At 37.7% G+C, this 19225-nt stretch overlaps 1 protein-coding gene across 23 annotated transcripts in view; it reads left to right on the top strand.

The window, feature by feature from the left end:
- Window positions 1-19225, top strand: part of KDM4C (lysine demethylase 4C) — a 435647-nt gene that overhangs the window by 209007 nt on the left and 207415 nt on the right. For 21 of the 23 annotated variants that reach the window (XR_014056674.1, XR_014056681.1, XR_014056693.1 and 18 more), the window contains 3 exons: window positions 2652-2890; window positions 5097-5410; window positions 8638-8746. Coding sequence is in view for 10 of the 23 variants with exons in the window: in XM_081500439.1 (XP_081356565.1) it covers window positions 2652-2890; window positions 5097-5410; window positions 8638-8746 (662 nt within the window). In the remaining 13 variants the exon portion in view is untranslated. The remainder of the gene's footprint in view (window positions 1-2651; window positions 2891-5096; window positions 5411-8637; window positions 8747-19225) is intronic. The other 2 variants (XR_014056696.1, XM_081500458.1) reach the window with 1 other exon arrangement.

Below are 19225 nucleotides of genomic sequence, written 5' to 3'. Positions count from 1 at the left end.
TCTCTTCTTCATTTGTCAAACATCTCATATTACTTTTCTCAATGGGGAGCCTATATTTTGCTGCATTATACACCCTCGGCTTTGTGCTTTCACAAGATGTCAGTCAGAGCATGTGGTGTTTCTGTAACTTGGTTGTCTCTGTGTAATGTATCCTACATTCCATTTTTGTGGCCAGGGCCATCTCAAAAGCCTTTAGGCCTGTCGTGGTCATCTTGCTATCTTAAAACACATTAAACAGGGAGTGTGTTTTGTCGCTCAGGTCCTCAGGCAACCTAAAAAGGTTCTTATTTTCCAGGTTTGTGTTGTATTTTTACTCTCCAATATTACTCATTGTTTTTCTTTCAGATTGTAAAAGTAATATTTGTGCATTGGAGAAAATTTGTAAAATAAGGAAAAGAATAATGAAGGAATCCCAAATCACCCATTACCTCACAATCCAGAGATAACCAGTGTTAACATTTTGTATATATCCTTTACATATATATTTCTTATTTATTATATAATATTATATACCTTTCCAAAATTGGGGCCATGCTCTATTAGTAATTTGACCAGTTTTGTGTTTTTTCATGTAATTGAATGATTTCCTACAAAATTTTTAATGCCTGCATATATTTTATCTAATCTCCTGTAGTTGGACCTATAGCTTCTTTCCAGTTTTTAGCTACTAACCAGAAAACACTGTAATTTTAAATCTTTGCCCACACTTCTGATATCTATTTTCTGATTCTCTCTCTGTCTCTCTCTCTCTTATTTTTCCCCTGACAATTTATTTTCTGCTATTTTAGAATGCTAGTGAGTGGAGGAACCTTAAGAACATGGAATCAAACCAGCATTTTATAAGAGATATACTTGAGACACAGAATTAGTAGCAGAATTGCAACCCAGATGTTCTTACTTCACCCTATAGTCTACAGCAGGAATTTTCAAACTATCACTTTTCAAATCAATTTAATAGATTAGGAACAGCATTTTAAAATTAGAAAGTTAAAGAGAGTAAAATGTATCGTAGTCCTTCCCATGAGGTGATGGTAAGTATTAATTCATGACATGTGTGAGCATTGGTGTATGTGTGCATTGTGTTATCATCTGAAGTGTATAACTCACTGTGGGTCGCACTCTGAAAAGTTTGGGAAACACTGATTTGGAGAGTAAAGGTGCTAATCCACACTGCCAAAAAAAAATTCGCTGCAGGAGACAGTAGTCAATCTTGAGTTCAGTGGCCAATAGAATGTCTTAAGAATTATTCTTTAATGGACAGAAAACACAACACTCTAATTTAGGTGTATAATCTGGTCTGTTAGTTACTAATCACAGTGGTCCTTGTTGGTTGACATCAAACATAGATATGACATCGAACAGATGTGAAGTGTCTTTCAGTAGGTTAAAATAATCAGTGGTCTTGACTTACCCAGTTAGAAAGCCTAATGTTGAGGGGCTTATTATGCTCACCTTTGTGGCTTGATCATTGAGTTTGCTGATCTCCCTTAAGTAGTATACTGTATCTAAGGAAATCTAATGAAGGGAATGATTTATTGAAATCTCAGAGATGTCAACCTTTTAATTTTATGTGTGCTATGATATCATAATGTAATATTCCACATAGACCACTGCATGGGTTTCAGTAAAAGTGATGATAATATCAGTACTGTTACTTCTAGCAAATTTACCGAAGCCATGTTATCCCTGGCTACTCCCTTTATCTTATAGGGACTTCCTATAGGATAACACTAATGTTGTGTGTGTGTGTGTGTGTGTGTGTGTACATACTTTGAAATACATGTTGATTTAGTTTGAGTTATAGCTATTCTCAAGTGAAAGTGTTAGAAATGTGTCATATACAGAAGACATCTACAATAAAGCTATGAAGTGACTTGCTGAAAAATACTAGAAGTGGAAAGTATAAAAATGGTGTCCACTCTGAAAATAAATAGTACATTGATATAAGATGTTAAATACATGTGGTTAGCCTTCTTCCTCTCTTAATTTCTTTAGCTAATGATAATTTGACATTTAATCTTAATGATTTTCATGCATATTTCAGAATTATATGAAACTCAGAGAAATACAGTCACCAGGTCACCTTGGAATGTAAATAATCTACTACAATTTTAACGACAGCTTTATGGAATCACCTGGTTTCCTTTTTCTTTCTTCATTATCTAAATAATGTTTGATTTTATCCCCATGTCTTGATTTTTCACTTTATTTTTTATGTTAAGCTTTCTTTTAATATTGTTATAAAGTTTTGTTGTTGTTGTTTAGTCGCTCAGTCTTGTCTGACTCTTTGAGACCCCATGGACTGGGGAGACACCAGGCTCTCTGTCCATGGGATTCTCCAGGCAAGAATACTGGAGTGAGTTGCCATATCCTTCTCCATATAAAGTTTTAACGGTGACTTTTTCCCCAATAATGTTTTAATAATCAATTATTTAGAGTTGTTTTAATTTTAAGTAAATTGTTATTAAAACTATTACTAACATTTCAATTTCAAATTTGATCTATTAATCGTGAAGATTATCTTTGTATATTGCGATTAAAAACCAGTTTTTTATTCTGTTTTTTCAATATGTGAAAATAATGCTTATGTATATATTTTTTGCTGTCCTCTGCCCACATTGTGTTCTGACTACAGCTTTTCTTGTTAATAGCTTCCAGTGTACTAGTTCTCACTCTAAGAGGCCTAAGAATGAGGAGGATGAGAAACTGTCAGCTACAGTTGGTGGGGCAGAGGAACTCACTCCTGACCCGGATCCAGATGATCTCAAGGATCATGGAAAGCCAGAAGAAGCAGTGAAACTAGCAAACACAGAAGCACCTTCAGAGAAAGAGGCCTCTGTTAGCAGGATGCAGCTGGATCATAATTTGACAGATAATATCAGATTCTCGGGTGAGAAACTAGCTGATTATGTTTCACGTATTAGTAGTAGATGGTTGCTGATCTTCCTTAAGTCTGCGTTTTCGAGGACAGATATCTTACTTTTCCACAGAGCTTAACCAATAAGCTATCTAAAGCTATGAGGTAACTCAACTAGAAGGCCAAGGGAGTGTTATAAAAGCCAGAAGTACCACTGTTCCAGGTAATGAAATTTTAAGACAAACAGCCAGTGGTAACTATTTCATTTAATAAAAAAGAAGATTCTAAAATGGAAAAAGAAAAAATTTTTTTTGGTGCAACTCAATTAACAATATATAATACATTTTTGGAAATCTCTTAAATTCACATGGAATAGAGAAAACCAATTATAGATAATTCTTTGCAGATTCTTAGCTTTCAAGTTAATTTTAAGAAGAAAATAAAGATTAAGGTTTTACAAAGTAACATCAAAAATCATTCAGTCCTATGAAATGGCATATATAGTCCCCTGGCTGTTTCTCTGTGCCAAAGCCATCATCTATAAATCGCAACTGATTTGCTTTTCCTCTTTTTTGTAGTATATTTCTTTGAAACTGTTTTTATGCTTTGCCTCTTTAATACTTGTGGGAGATTTTGCCCTTTTTCTAATAGAGCTTGTTGGTAATTCCTGTCTCACTCTCGTTCCCCTCATCTATTCTTTCTATTGTGGGGCTCTCCCAAATCCAGACATCCCCCTGCTTTCTCTTCACTCAAGATGTGTTACCTTTGTCTGGACTGTTGTAGAAGGTGCCTCCTTCCTGTTTTTCCAGTGTCCACTCTAGTCACCTCTACTAGTCAGTTCTCCATTTGGCAATTGTAGTGATCCTTTTAAAAGACTCAGCTTAGGTCTTGGCCCTACCATTTTCTTGTTGTTATTCCACTTAGAGTAAAAGAAAAGTCCTGATCATTGTTCTAATTAATAAGTCCTTGACTTCTTCTCCATTCTTATTTCCTTTTGCACTTAAAATGTCTGTGTTAATAGAGTTTAAATCATGGACATTTTCCCAGTGATTTTTTATTTAATTGGATATCTAGACAAATAAATATGTAATTCCTATCTAGTTTGCCAAGTACCACTATAGAGATGGCATATCAAGGAAAGACCCAAAATAGACAGGAGGCTGAACTGGCAAGGTTTCTGGGAGTAGGTGATATCCGAACTGATTTGTGATGAATGCATGGAAGATAGAAAGTGAAGAAGGTAGGGAAGTGCAGAGACTAGTTATGCACTATACACGTGCTCAGTCGCTAAGTTGTATCCAACTCTTTTGCAGTCCTGTAAACTGTAGCCCACCAGGCTCCTCTGTCCTGGGATTTCTCAGGCAAGAATACTGGAGTAGGTTGCCATTTCCTTCTCTAGGGAATTTTTCCAAGCCAGTGGTTGAACCTTCATCTTCTGCATTGGCAGGCAGATTCTTTACCTCTGAGCCACCAAGGAATCCCTAGTTATGTAATGTGTACAGATATTTCTTTGTTGTCCCTCACCATACTCACCATAGTTTTTTTTTTTTTTTTTTAAGTAAACTGGGTTAAATTAATTACAAACTACTGAGTGGTTTAAGCCAAGGGTACGCAGCTTTATTTGTTCTGTTGCTGCCTAGTTTCTTGCATTTTGATTTATGTGTTTTAAGACCTGACAGAGCATTTAATAGAAGATTTGTCATGGTGCAGAGTTTGAGCTACTATGTGATAGGTGGATAAAATGATGTACACTTGTGTATGCATAAGAGAGGGAGCAAGCTGTAGAAGTGAAGTATGGGTGATATTACTTTTGTTTCTGTGCTGTCCTTGTACTTATTGGACCTGCACAGTTTTACATGTGTTTTACATGGACTTGTACAGTTTTACATCCTCTGAGTTGGAATGTTTCATCAGTAACATATATTGGAATTAAATTCTTATTTTTTAGGAAGATCTCAAATTGCTATTGCTTAGGTAAATATTGTTATTGCCATGGCTTTGGACACTGGTTTACAGTGGAACCTCTTTTTAATCCCTTATTTTGTCAGTAAATATATTATTTTGCTGCCTTAGCAACTACAAAGGCTGCATAGTGCTTTGGTGACCTTTCCCACTCTGGTCTTCAGTGGAAATTTAGAAGGGGATGGTTGATGATAGACATTTAGTTGAGAACAGTTTAACAATTCTTAGCAATAATATATTGTAACATTTATTAACAGGCTCTTGTTTTACTCCTTAGGAAACATCTGCCTAAACACATCTGTAGCAGAGAAAATCAAAGCTGAGGCTGACCAAACTTGTGCTGCAATTCCACCTTCAGATCCCAGTGAGGCTGATGAGTCCGTATTTAGTGGCCAAGTGACATCCGAGGAATCAGAGCCACGCAAGCTTCCATGGCCAAAGTCACCTGAGTCATACTCCTCTGTGGCAGAGAGTAGCAGTGCTTTGACTGAGGGAGAAGAGAGTGATGTGGAAAGCCGTGGGAGTGGCCTTGAACCTGGGGAAGTCCCAGCGGTCCCCAGTGGCAAGAGAAACGGCTTCAAAGTCCCCAGTGTATGTGACAGTGTCAGTTTTTACCATATTTATTGTGTTGTCAAGGCTCTTTCTGAAAACAGCATGCTATGCATGGAAATCTTGCTGTAGGATGGAAATAGCATCTCACATTTGTAGGTCTTAATCTATTTCCTTCAATGACTGGGAGGTAAGCTTTCTGCGAGTTCTGGCTAACCTGGTGATAATTCAGAGAACATGGAACTTTTGGCCATGTGTTTGGGGTTTAATTTTCTTTCTTTTTTAGTTTTTCTAACATTAAACCCTTTGTTTTGAGATCTTTGTAGATTTATATGCAGTGGTAAGAAGTAGTGTGGCAAGATCTTATATACCCATTTTCCCGAACCTCCTTGGAAAACTAGGATAGGCTAGCACAGTGATACTGACATTGATATAGTCAAGACATAGAATGGTTCTGTCACCTGCAATATTAGCCAGACTGGAAATAATTCACCTGCAAGACTCTCACCTCTTTATGCCGGTACTTAATACCTCTGGGTCCTAGGCTTCTCTCAACCTCTATTTTAACATTAGGGCTCTTCTGGTTATGCTTTTCCCTGACTCTTGTCTCATGGACTCTGAATCTAGGACCAGGCTGAACCTTCTGTCTACCCATGCTGGGACCAGGCCTTCTGCCATTTGAAAAACTCAAGATCCCTCTTGATTTCCAACTTCCTCATTCTAACCCTTTGCAGAAGGCCTCCCTGTTTCTCCTATGTTCTTGTATGATGTTAATATCATATGCTTTCAGCATAAACTGATTGTGAGTATATCAGCCAAGCTACAATTGTTTGTTTTGACTGTCATGATTTGGTAACCTCTTTTGACCTGAACAACTTGATTAAGGAGTTCAGGTGGACAAATAAGGGAAGCCTCAAATGTTTGAGCTGAATAAATTGTGCTGGCTGTTGAACAGACCCAGTTCTGGATTGCTCCTGCTCATTTTAGCTCAGAAGAAGACTTTTGTATCTTTGAGTAGCAAGAGAGCGTAAATAAAGTCATCAATTTGGAATGCCCTATTTATAAGTAGTTTTAAAATGTCCAATAAAATGTAGATAATTTCCTAATTTCCCCCAATAACTTTTTATCATTTTTTATGCATGATTATCCTACTGAACTATAAAATATTTCTCAGAAACACCTGAGAAACAGAAAGTTATGATCTAATTTATTTGAAAAGGTGGCTGAGAAATTTGAACATAGTATTCACATACCAGTAAACAAAATTTACAGCTTAGTTTCATGTAGGGATTATTTGTAGCTGGACAGATACTGGGATTCTAGACTGGTGAATAAATCAAATGCCTGTTTATATTTGGTCTAATTCTTTAAACTAGAATGGAACTGAAAATAACTTTTCTGTCCCCTTACTGTTAACCTTCATCTTTATCATTTCACTGAACAAAGCCTGACTGCCCAGGAAGGCAAGTGCTGTTGTTGAGGGCTGAGGACTTGGTTTGCACTTGTCAGAAATAGCTGTGTGGTGTTCTTTTCTCATCCCATTTTGTCAGACTTCTAAGTCCTTCTAAGTCATACAGACCTGGTTCATTTTTGTGTAGTGTGACCAGTGTTTCTTAGTATTGAGTGTAATACTGTGTGCTTGCTGATAGCAGTCAGCTTTAGTCATCCTTCTCAGGAAACATTAAGTGAACCAAACATGTTCACACATTACATGCTGTTCCTGCTGTCCAAAATGCTCCTCTCCCAGAGAGCTAAATGTGCTGCTTTCTCATTGCTCTCAAGACTCCACTCAGATGTCTTCACATCAGAAAGGCCTTCTCTGATGATCCCACACAAAATAACCTCCTCCCCATCTCTTTCTATTCTTTGTCATGCTTTTTTTTTTCGTTAATACTGTATATTTACTTAATAGTACCTGATATTTATGGGCTTCCATGGTGTCTCAGTGGTAAAAGAATCCGCCTGCCAAGCAGGAGATGCTGGTTTGATCCGTAGGTAGGAAAGATCCCCTGGAAAAGGAAATGGCAACCCACTCCAATATTCTTGCCTGGGAAATCCCATAGATAGAAGAACTTGGCGGGCTACAGTCCACAGGGTCGCAAAGAGTCAGACATGGCTGAGCAACTGAAACAATAACAGCAACCCAGTATTTACTTTTTACTTGTTTATTGCCTCTGGCCTGCCCCATCTATATTGCACTCCTTGGAAGCAGGGACCTGGTAGAATTTTTTCCTGCTCTAGCTTACTCTTAGAGCAGTGTAGCACATAGTAAGGGCTTAATAAATATTTCTTATTTTTGACTAAATTATAATTTCTCACATTCATTTTTAGCTATTATAAATAGCAGGCAAATCTCATCCTCTATCGTTACTTTGTGAATCCTGCTTTGATTAGAATGTTGTCACACATTTTCTCATAAGCCTGTTTATGTGTCAGATGTCAGCATAGTTTCTTTCCTTCCGGGCGCTGCTTCTTCAGCTTTTAGAGAAATTATGAGACTCCTTTCTTTTGCATCAACCACTGATGCAAACCCACTGAATTTGAACTCTTTCTCTAACCAGCAACTCTGCCACTTTTTTTTTTTTTGATTGTATGGATGAGAAAGCTTGTAAATAGAGTCTCTCTGAAAGATGTCAGGATGCAAATGACTTTTTCCTCTACCTTTGAAAGAAAAATGTAGTCCAGGCAGCTCATGACAAAAGATTTTAAATAGAATTTTAGTGGTTTCAGGATGACAGTTATATGCCATATTAAACAACAACTTTTGATTTCCTATTTGGTCCTCAGAGAAGTGAGGATTCATTTTCCAGTGGAAGGAAGAGTACAGGTTCACTTTGGCTGCATTGCCTCCTGGAGACAGAAAGCAAAATAACCTGCTGCACAGTCACATGTGACCAAATGCCATGGTCCTGGATTGTTACGAATATATAATCCTTAATTTAAATTATCTTTAAAGGACTTTTGAAAACTCTCTAACATCCAAGTTTATTATAGGTTTGCAAAGCGTACCCTGCACTACAGATAGTGCTTTAATATGAAATGGAAGGATAGTTCAGTGATTCTTCTGTCAGTAAAATTACTAACAGAATGGCTCCTATTTCTTTTGACTTTGCCATTTAAATTTAACAAACTTAATTTCTCAGGTGGTAAAATAAGTACAAGAGTTCTTCATAATTTATTTGTGGTAAGTCATTGTAATGATAGTTTTTTTGTTTTAAAACAAGTCTTTAATGGTGAGTATTTCTCCCCTATTCATGTTCTGTAACCAGAGAACAGAAGGTGAAACCAAAACCGCTAAAAGTTGGCGCCACCCACTTAGTAAGCCTCCAGCAAGATCCCCAATGACCCTGGTGAAGCAGCAGGCAACGAGTGATGAAGGTGAGCTTGGGTTGTTTTTCAGTATCTATTCCATGTAAACTGTATAATAGTCAGAATTTATTCTGCCAGTTTGTTGTAACAAACTTTTCTAAAAAAAACTGCCTGGTAGAGAAGAGATCTGACCAAGTGGCAAATTATATACTTTAAGGAGATCCTAACTAAGTAACACAGTTTATTTAGAACTTAGATTTTAGGGATGCATACTTGCTTCACATAATTAAGCAGTGTTAAAGTCTTCCTTTTTTATTTGATGGATAAATTGGTTGTTTCTGACATTTGCCTTAAGACCCTCCAGAAGAAGTTGAGGTCCTTTCTCTCAGAGTATCAAATCATGGAATTAACATACTTTGTATTTCTTTGCATTGCCTCTGATTTTAACTTGACTCCTTTAAATTTATTAACACCATCTGAGTCACGAAATTACATGCAGTACTTCTGTATCCTGTTACACCCGGTGTGTCATGGAACATCCTTCCTCATTGACTATACTAACGAGGCTTGGCATGAAGTCATTTTATTTACAACCAGCTACTATTCTTAGATGTAACATTTGTCTGTGTGGTTTACCTAGTTGCCCTCTTTACCTTTCTTTCTCTCTTTTCCCAAAAACGTTTTTTTTCTTTTTCTTCAGTCAGACCAACTGTTTATTCCTTCCAAGTGTCTCATAGCTTCATAAGGCCTTTTTTTTTTTATCTCTAAAAGGATCAGTTGAAGCGGGTGTTCTGTAAAAAGCCCTTCTTTGAGATGTTATCCTTTACTGGTAGAAACTGTTAATTAAGGTCCTTGTCTATGGGGATGCTGTCAAGGGAATAACGTGAATCTTGGGTTCAGACTTCCATCTAGTTTAAATCCAGTTTATCAGAGTACATATCCTTAGCAGATGTTTTCCCTTTTATTCACTGTCTTCTTTTATACCTCATGTTTAGTTAGGAAAAAAAAAGTTAATCAGTGTAGGGATCAGATAATGATAGTAGCAGTGTCTATAACACCAGTTCAGGATGGAATTCTGCCTTGAATAATAAAAGTAATTAAACACATTTGCCTTTATTTCCATATGTCATCATGTTTAGTTTTTCTTTCTCCAACTTTATTGTACCCAACACAAACCATTTTCTCCTTATTGTCAAAATAAAGAATTGTTCTGTATGAAGTAATTAATATTCACTGTGCATTACTCATGAATTTTCATGACCCTTCCCCATTATAGCCTATAGCAACAGCAGAGCTTCTTGGAAGGGAATGTGGTGTCCTGATACATAAGGAAAACTGCCTTCTCCTATTTCTTTATCTTCCTGGGAAGTTTATTTCCATGTGAATCATCATATATTGGTCCAGAGTTTCTCCATGGAAAGCAGTTCCGATTTTGATCACTATAGCTTGCAAAATTTCTAACTGGATTGGTTTAACAGGGAGATCTCAAAGGTCTGAGGTTAAATATCTTGCTGATACACTGGTGATTGCAGCTTTTGCAGCAGTTTCACCCTCTATTTTTATATGTTAAGAGCTCCTGGGGTCCTCTGGGGGTTTCTGAGAATTGAAAGGAAAAATCAGAGAATTATAGTGAGTATTCTGTGTCCTGGGGCAAATTATTTTTCGGGCACTTGAATGTTTTTCCCTTAGCCATCTCCCTTTGTGTCTTGTACAACTGGGAGTGTCATTATTAGAAAGTGATGAAGAGTGTGATGAGTGCTCATGAGCACACAACTATAAATCTAGCTGCTTTTGGAAATTTCCTACCCTAACTATTGGACTCTTTCTGCACTCCTCTTACAGAAGTAGGTATGTATGCCAGGCAGGAGCATGAGTAGATCTAGGTTGGAGCATATGAGAAATTACATCTCCCAAATAGCAGTGTTCCTTGTTGGTGTATGAACCTTTCTTTGGTGAGGCTGACATTTGACTTCAGAAAAGCAGCAGAGGGGAAGGATACTGACCCAGCACCTCTGGGAGCTTATGGGCAGCTGAGAGATAAGAGTCCCCTCTCAGCTGTGCCTTTCAAAAGACAACGCAGTGGTTCTTTGATACTCAAATGGCCTGAAACTGAAGAAATCATCCTAATTGGTGGCAGATCCAGTAATTACAGGATCAGCAAGGATTTCCCGACTCTCATCCTCTTCTTTCGTAGAAGAAGCTTTTCCATACTTAGCAGAAAAACATGAGGGCCTGAACAGAGGGGGATACCTAAGAAAGGAATGATGTTTTAGAATGCAAAAATTTTACATAGAACTAGTATTTAATTTTGTTCGTTTTGAGGGGAGTGGTGAAAAATTATCTTAAATGTATACCACATATGTATTATTTATAGTTTAAAAGCAGTCACTAATCTGTCTCTAGTTTTCTTTTAACTGAAGTATTTTTCTTTTACCTTTTTCCTTAAGTCAGGCAGCTGCACAAGGTGATCCTGAAACATGGATTGATAGTCTCTGTGTTTTCCTGCTTTTTAAGCTAGTTATACAATGTTGAATTGAAACAGCCTTGAAAGAGAAGGGCTTGGCTGGGTGGTTTTAGTTTTGAAACATTCTGGATATGTACCCATTCTCCCCTTGTGATATAACAGGACTGATAATGGTATATTCCTGTAGTCTGATCTCAGAGCTTTATGGTTGAATGTCTGTAGGAAGAGGGGTGTGTGTCTGCAGCATGGGTGACTCAGGCAGCTCAGAGAACAGTGCTCTAGCCTGGCCTCAGAAGACACTGAGAGTGAGGATGGACCCTGGGGGTGGGGCTGGGAGGGCAACTCAGAAATCTGCCACGGTGATGTTTTTCTTGGGTTGCTAAAGATGCCAGCTCAAATCTCACACATTTCCTTTAATGTTACAGCTTTGATACAGGATAAATGACTTGAACGCTGCTCATAATCCACTACTGACTTCTTACTGCCTTCATTTCCCTCAGCTATTCAATATGGAACCTATTTTCCATCCATTCATATAACTTTTTTTTTTTCCCTTCTGAGTATCTGTGCTGCTTTATGCTTCCATGCACTTCCTTGAACTATTGCTTTACCTGTGATGCCCTTTTCCATCTTGGCACCATTCTCACGTGTTTCTTAGCACTTTTTCCTCATTTCTCTTACTTCTCTTCTACTTTCCTATTCCATCTGTGCTTACTTAGCTCTAGCGTATGGCTTGTCACCTTACATTGTGTTTCATTATTTGTCTGTGTGTCTGTCTCCTCACTCTCACTCCTTTCCTCTTGTCTCTGCACTCTGGGTCCAAGGTGAGCGTGTGGCTTAACCCACCTGTGGGTCCAAAAGCAGGAAGTCCCAGGTGATTAGTAACCTTGAAATCAACCATTATAAAGTATTGTGAAATACTGTGATGTAATATATGCTGTCATGTGAAAAGGAAAGCCGAAATTCTTGTCCAGGAAATATTCTCTATATAAGTAGATAGAAAAACATACTGTTTTAATTAGCTGGGGACGTCACCTGACTCAATCAGGTCCTCAAAGTTAATGTGAAGCTGACATGGCATATAGATGTGGTCAGTGCTTTGGGGACCTGAAGGCCCTCAGAAGAATGATACCCCATTGGGACAGTTGCTTAGCTAGCATCTCAGTATGTATGTAGATGAGCATGTGTGTGCCTGTGTGTGCACTTATGTGTATTTCCTTCCCAGTTTAAAGGCATTTTTATTCAATTCCTTTTCACTCATGCATGCTTTTTCTGACTAGAGTTTTCATCAGCACCCCTTTGTGCTGACATAAACTCAGGGCTTTTCCTAAACTGATGTTAGGCTAATAAGCATTGTATATTGATGTCCATATTCTGACCATGCATTTTATTAATATCCATCCCTCTGCCTTACCCTTCGTGGTTCCTTGTTTGGTCTTTGAAGTTCCCTTCCTGCACACATGTATGCATTAAAAAAAAACAAAAAACTGAAGTATAATTATTTACAATTTTTGGGTATCATATATGTGTTTATTTTCCACTTAATTTTTTTTTTTTTACTACTGTTTGCAACATAAATTTTCCAACTTTCCATACTTTTGACTTACAGTATATTCACTGCTTTTGTACTTATTGTACACATAATCCACTTGGTGAAGTGATAAGGCTAATGTTGTTTCTAAAGCAACTGTAAAGGACAAAGCTCACAAATACCAGGAGAGCTTATGAATGTGGCCGTGGCAGATGCAGTAATCTCCACGTCTGTTGGTGGTGATTTGAGTTGACATACTCATGCTGTCTATGAAGATTCTACTGAAGATTTAGAAAGTTAAGTTGAAAGTTTATAAGAAAATATACAAGATTGTTATTAGTGATTTTAGTTCTCTTCTGTATGCTGATAACTTTTCAAACTTTTATAATAAACACATTATATTTGGGCAAAAATATATTTTAAAGAGACAGAATATGAATGTGATGAACTGGATTACCAGATAATTCACCAGTTACATAACACTCAGAAATAATTGATAAATTAGGCCGTCTACATCTATACTTGCACAGAGAGGCAAAAATCACATGAAGGGTTGTATTTTGCCATGTCTGTGATCATAGTCGACCAACTCTAGAGTTGCGTTAGCTGTGTGACCCTCCATGCTGTGCTTACAAGTAGGGATTACAGCGGCACCTCCCACATGGAGCTCTTGGGAGGGTTAAAAGAACATGGGTAAGGCATTCATGTGTTTGGCACATAATGGATGTTTGTTGTCCTCATTGTAATATGATTAGGAGGAGCAGAAGAAGGGTGATAACCGAGCTTTCAAGAAATAAGGGAAATCCGGAGGGGATTCAGGGTGAAAGGACATTCCAGTGGGTAGGAGAGAGTGAATGTTGCACTCTTTGGGGGCAGTATGCCAGGACTAGAGTGGAGGCTGGGAAGTCAGAGCTAAGACCTCATAGGATCCCCCAGACACATAAAACTGGACTCTTAAAAGCCTAAGCCCTTAGTGAAGGGTGTACTAGGGAAAAACTAAAAACCAAAACTCACCATGGCCCCAGGCAGAGGACAAGAGATCCTGCTGCCTGGGTCTTGGCTTGGGTGGGTAAAGAGGATAGGATAAGAGAAAGGTACTCTAACACTTCTTAACATAGGACTGCTGTCATATTTATGCCTGCTATTCCAATCAGAAATTTAAAGTAAATATGCCTCTAGAGCATCAAAAGCAGAAACAATTACAAAATCTTTTGAACCCACTCTGAGAAGGAGTTTAGCTGACTAAAAGACAGTAGATGCTGACTGGAGCTCTGACTGTCCCTTAGAAGTTTTTTAACTTCTGTCAAGTCTTCTCTCTGGCCTCAATTTCCTTTTGTGTAAAATATGAGCCTTGGCTTTGAGTAATTAGGGCCTTTAACCTACAGGTACATGAATGGATTTTTGACATTTCAAATATCCTGAAGTAACATGGTGATATGTTGAGCTCATCACCCTTGGACCAAATTTTTATTTGTAACTCTTCAACTGTAATTTTATACAGAAAGATTGAAAAGATGCAGATACCCATCTATACTGTGTTTACTCAGTGCAGAGGTGACCCCACCTACACATTTGAATACTGACAAGATTCAGATTAAAACTGGTTGTGGTCTGAATTTCTCTAATCTGAACTGTCTGGACGACTCTTCCTAAATCAGTTCAGCAAGTGCAGTCCTGTAATGAGCTGTTAAGGATCTCTTTGAAATTAAAGACAGCTTAGACCCTGATCCCTATCTCTGTATTGTCGGCATGCCTTGAGGGTTAGATTAAAAGTGTATTTCAGGCAGTGTTACAGCAATTTATTTTTTCAGAGAGTCTGTCTATGTTAATATTATAATTCATTTAGTAATGGATTAAATATTTAAATATAGAGCTGGAAGAGGTGGAAACTGCTGCATTAACTAGAGATTATTCTTGATGTTGGACCATAATGTAACACATTTAAGCTGGATTTTCAGTTATTGTGAAGAATAAAATGTGTACATTTAAGTACATTTAAGTAAGGAAAATCTCAGGAACTCACATCTGACAAAATTTGATTACTTCCTCAAGTGCTTTTTGGTTTCACACTCATTTTGTGAAAACACTTGTGTTTATAATGCAATTGAATGATAAATTGGTCCTCAACATGTTTTTCCAAGAACATGTTTTCACTTTATTAGAGATTTTTATCTTCTTCTGGGGTATCCTGATATTTCCTGGATATTTTATGAACTTCACACTGTGTCATACAGTAGCTGTTAGTACTGTTGGTGCAAAAGCTAGCTTTTGGGTGCTTTGCAATTGTCTGTCAAATAAGGAACATTATTTAGCATTGGCTGTTATGCTTTATCTTTGGCAGACAGATATTTTGGAAGAAGATTATGCCCTTCTGCCCCTGGCATGCTGTAACTCCCTGCTTTCTAAGAGCATTAGTATAGGTTTGGTGGTGGTTTAGTTACTACTAAGTAATGTCTGACTCTTGGGGCCCCATGGACTGTAGCCCACCAGTCTCGTTTGTTCACGCGATTTCCTAGGCAAGAATACTGGAGTGGGTTGCCATTTACTCCACCAGGGAATCTTGCTGACCCAGGGATCGAACCCGCATCTCTTGCGTTGCAGGCAATATCCTGCATTGGAGGCAGATTTTTTAGTGACTGTGCCACAGGGAAACCCCCAGTATAGGTTTGCCAATCTTCATTTTGTTAAAAAAAAATTATTTCAAAGATTTACGTGGATATATTGACCAAATATAATGATGTCTTTTATTGATTCACAGTTTTAAAATGTTATTTTAATTATCAGATTAAAATTAGTTTTAATACCAAAAATGTTAATTTGTTTGCTTTGCCAGATAATACCTGACTTAGTTTATGGTTAGCAATCTGAGATTTGCTTTCTAGTGTTTCTGGCTGTTAATGACCGTATGACCATGGAGAACTAAGTCATGTAACCTAAGGCTCATCGTGTTTCCTCATATATATATATATATATATATATATATGAGGAAATCGTTGGATTAGTGATCCCAGAATTTCATTCAAACTCTGAAGTTCTTTAATTCTATCAAAATATAATAGGAAGAAACCAACATAATATTTTAAGTCAACTATAAGGTCCAGCATTCTAATATATATATATAATATAATATATAAAATATGGGGAGGATACTGTGTAGTCCCATTGTTTCATGCTGTGCTTTCATGGTAAAGCAAAATAGTGCAGTATAGGAGTATTCCATATCAACAGTGTTTCCCCTCTGTAAAAAAAATCTTTTTGTCTGCTAGTTTTGAAAAACAAATGTTGCTTTACGATTGTTGCATGTCATGCTCCAAATGTTATTAATTTGTACATAATGATCTCTTCTTTGTTCCATCAGTTCTTATTAGCTTGAGGTAATGCTATACTTTCATAATAAGCATAGTTATATTTCTGTTTAAGCAATAAAACAGCAACTTCAGCAGATTTTTAAGCGGGTTGTATTGGGATGTTTGTTGCTAGGTCACAGCCAGTGTTTTCTGCATTATGTGGACATAAAACAGTAGATATTGTTGGCACTCAGATTTAATGGATATTTTATCTAGCACTCAGCTGTATAATATATGGGCATTCTCTGTATTACTTGATTTCTGTTAGTGAATTCCATTGGAGTCCCAAGGGCCCTGACTTTTTCTGCAATATAGGGAATAAAAATAAAAAACACCTTGCCCTTATGCTAGTGGCTTGGTAAGGGTTTGATTGAATTAGACAAAACCATGCTGGCTTTTTAACTTATGTTACATGGTTGCTTTCTATATTTCTCAGTCAGTCTTGAAACTAATGGTTGTTATGAAGTCTTATGATCAGGTGTCTGTAAATGCTGACAGCATTAGTACTGTAAAATGATAGTCATGGCTAATTTATTTGAATTCATGTGTGCCTTGTTACTCTTAAAGTCTTGTAGAAAATATCTGAGGAACAGCCTTTGATCGTATAATTGTGTGGTTCATTCCCTTCTTTAGAAAAATGAGTTATTGTATTAGGTTGAAATGTATGAAATTGCTGATATTTGATTTTCCTTTATCTTCATATATAACTTTGTGTTTGCTTAAACTTGTACACAACCCCCTTTCCTTGGAGACAATGATGTCTTAATGATACAGGCCATTGAATTACCCTGTATTTTGTTCTGCATTTTCTACATTTTTAGTTTCATCTTGTCAGGCAAGTGTATGCTCCTTGGTTCTTGTCTCGTCACAACAAAGATTTGGAGCGATGGACATTAAAGCCCTCAGTGGGTCACAGATCTCGGGTCTTGGACAGACCATGTTATAGCTCTTAGACAAATTAGTGTTACAGCTCTATTTTATTTAGATAATAGCAGGAGAATCCATCCTCGAAGCGTGAGGGCATGCTGACCCAATGATGCAAAGAGAAGAGAGTGGGGGAGCGTGCCAGCGCACGGGAGAGAGAAAGAGAGAGGGAGAGTGAGAGAGAGAGAGAGAGAGAGAGAGAGAGAGGGAAACAGAGAGAGAGAGAGAGCGCTTTGGCTCCTCTTTTTGTATGTTTTTTTTTTCTCCCCCTGGGCCTGCCCTATGGAAATTGGGCTTAGCCAGGAGTGCTGTTCTACTTGAAGTTCTCACTCAGGTCCTCAGACCTTCCTTTGTTCTATTTTCGCGGGCTTTTCTCTTCCTTGTCTTTTAGCCACCGCCATTTTGGACTCCTGTTTCCTATTCTCCTAACAATCTTTTGTTTGGTTATGAAACTATGAGTATTGAGAATAAACGTGAAGTTTAAAAAATTAATGTAGCTTTAAAAATTTAATTTTGTAATTACTTATGATTTTCATTTGCTCTGTTTTGTCTCTGACTGTTAAAAACTTAGTTCTGGGCTGTCATTTCTGCAGGCTGACATTTGGGGACCATTGTCATGGATTTTAGAAAAAAGAGTTTTCGCTGCGGAGAGGGTTGTTAAGTAATATGTGTAAGGCTCCCAGTGAGTTCTTAGAAAGTGGCTCACTTTATCATCATTTAAATTCTATATGACATTGTTTTATTCATTTTCTTTTTTCTGGTTCTATGTTTCCAGCTTTAGGGAAATGATGAGGTGGCTTTTTTCTAAGTACATATCATATGAGCCTCTTAATTCTACACTGATGTTCCATTGTTTTACTATTGATGTTTGGTTTTGTTTTGTTATGGGTAAACATTCTCAAGATTGAAAAGTGTAGGGTTTTTTGTTTTGCTAACAAAAAAGTAGAAACCAAAGGCAAAAAGGTTTGTGATGATGTATTAACATTTTGAGTATTACTCAACTGTTTCTGGAGAAGGCAATGGCACCCCACTCCAGTACTCTTGCCTGGAAAATCCCATGGACAGAGGAGCCTGGTAGGCTATAGTCCATGGGGTCGCTAAGAGTCGGACACGACTGAGTGACTTCACTTTAACTTTTCCCTTTCATGCACTGGAGAAGGAAATGGCAACCCACTCCAGTATTCTTACCTGGAGAATCCTAGGGACGGCGGAGCCTGGTGGGCTGCCGTCTGTAGGGTCGCACTGAGTCGGACACGACTGAAGCGACTTAGCAGCAGCAGCAGCAACTGTTTCTATAGTTCTTAAGGTCTTTTCTTGAGGAAATATACTTTATAATGCCTTTAAGTGAGTTAACCAAGGATCTGGAGTAAGAATCTTCGCGGGAGAGAACAGTGAGTACAAACGCCCCGAGGAAGGCAGTTAGTGTGGCATATTTGAGGAACAGCAAGAAGAACCAAAAGCTGATGGTTTTGGACATTAAACTACAGAATGAATGCTTGCTACCTTGTCCTCTTCTTGTTTCCAAACATCCTCTTGTGTAGCCTACGCCCTGTTTCTCTAGTTTCTGGCATTGTGGCTGCTCTGCACAAAGTTCTCTGTCTCCTTAGCAACTGTTTTATGTGATCTGCCAGGTGATACCCTGTTAATTCTTGGGTTAAAATGTACAAGGATTCTGCTGTGCTTAATATAGATGACCAATGTTGGCTTTTAGCTAAGAGAACCTTTTTGATTTTTAAATTTTCTTTATGTATTGGCAGGTAAACTGCAACATATGCTAGTTGTTCTTTGTGATTTTGTTTTGGCCATTTTTAAACAGGTGTTGTTAATGAAATAGTTTAAGAAACCAGAGCTTTCACCCGTGGGAAGTTTTGAACTCCTTGAAGGCAAGGGACTGTTTATTTTTGTTTCTTATCTCTAGCATTTGTCATATTGTCCAGTACAAAATGAGTTTCACAAGCTCTCTTTCACCTATCTTTTATTTGATGCTCAGAATAAATTCCTTTTGGTGCCATGTTGGCTGCTAGTTTTACAAAGATAATGTGAGCTTTCTTAAAAGGAGTTTTCAAAATATCAATAACCTCAGATATGCAGATGACACCACCCTTACGGCAGAAAGCAAAGAGGAACTAAAGAGCCTCTTGATGAGGGTGAAAGAGGAGAGTGAAAAAGCTGGCTTAAAACTCAACGTTCAGAAAACTAAGATCATGGCATCCAGCCCCATCACTTCATTACAAATAGATGAGGAAACAGGAAACAGTAAGAGACTTTATTTTCTTGGGCTC

The sequence above is a fragment of the Giraffa tippelskirchi genome, chromosome 1, assembly GCF_054371585.1.
Source record: "Giraffa tippelskirchi isolate mGirTip1 chromosome 1, T2T-mGirTip1v1.2.pri, whole genome shotgun sequence".
Lineage (NCBI taxonomy): Eukaryota > Metazoa > Chordata > Mammalia > Artiodactyla > Giraffidae > Giraffa > Giraffa tippelskirchi.
This window is presented reverse-complemented; position numbering and strand designations above follow the sequence as displayed.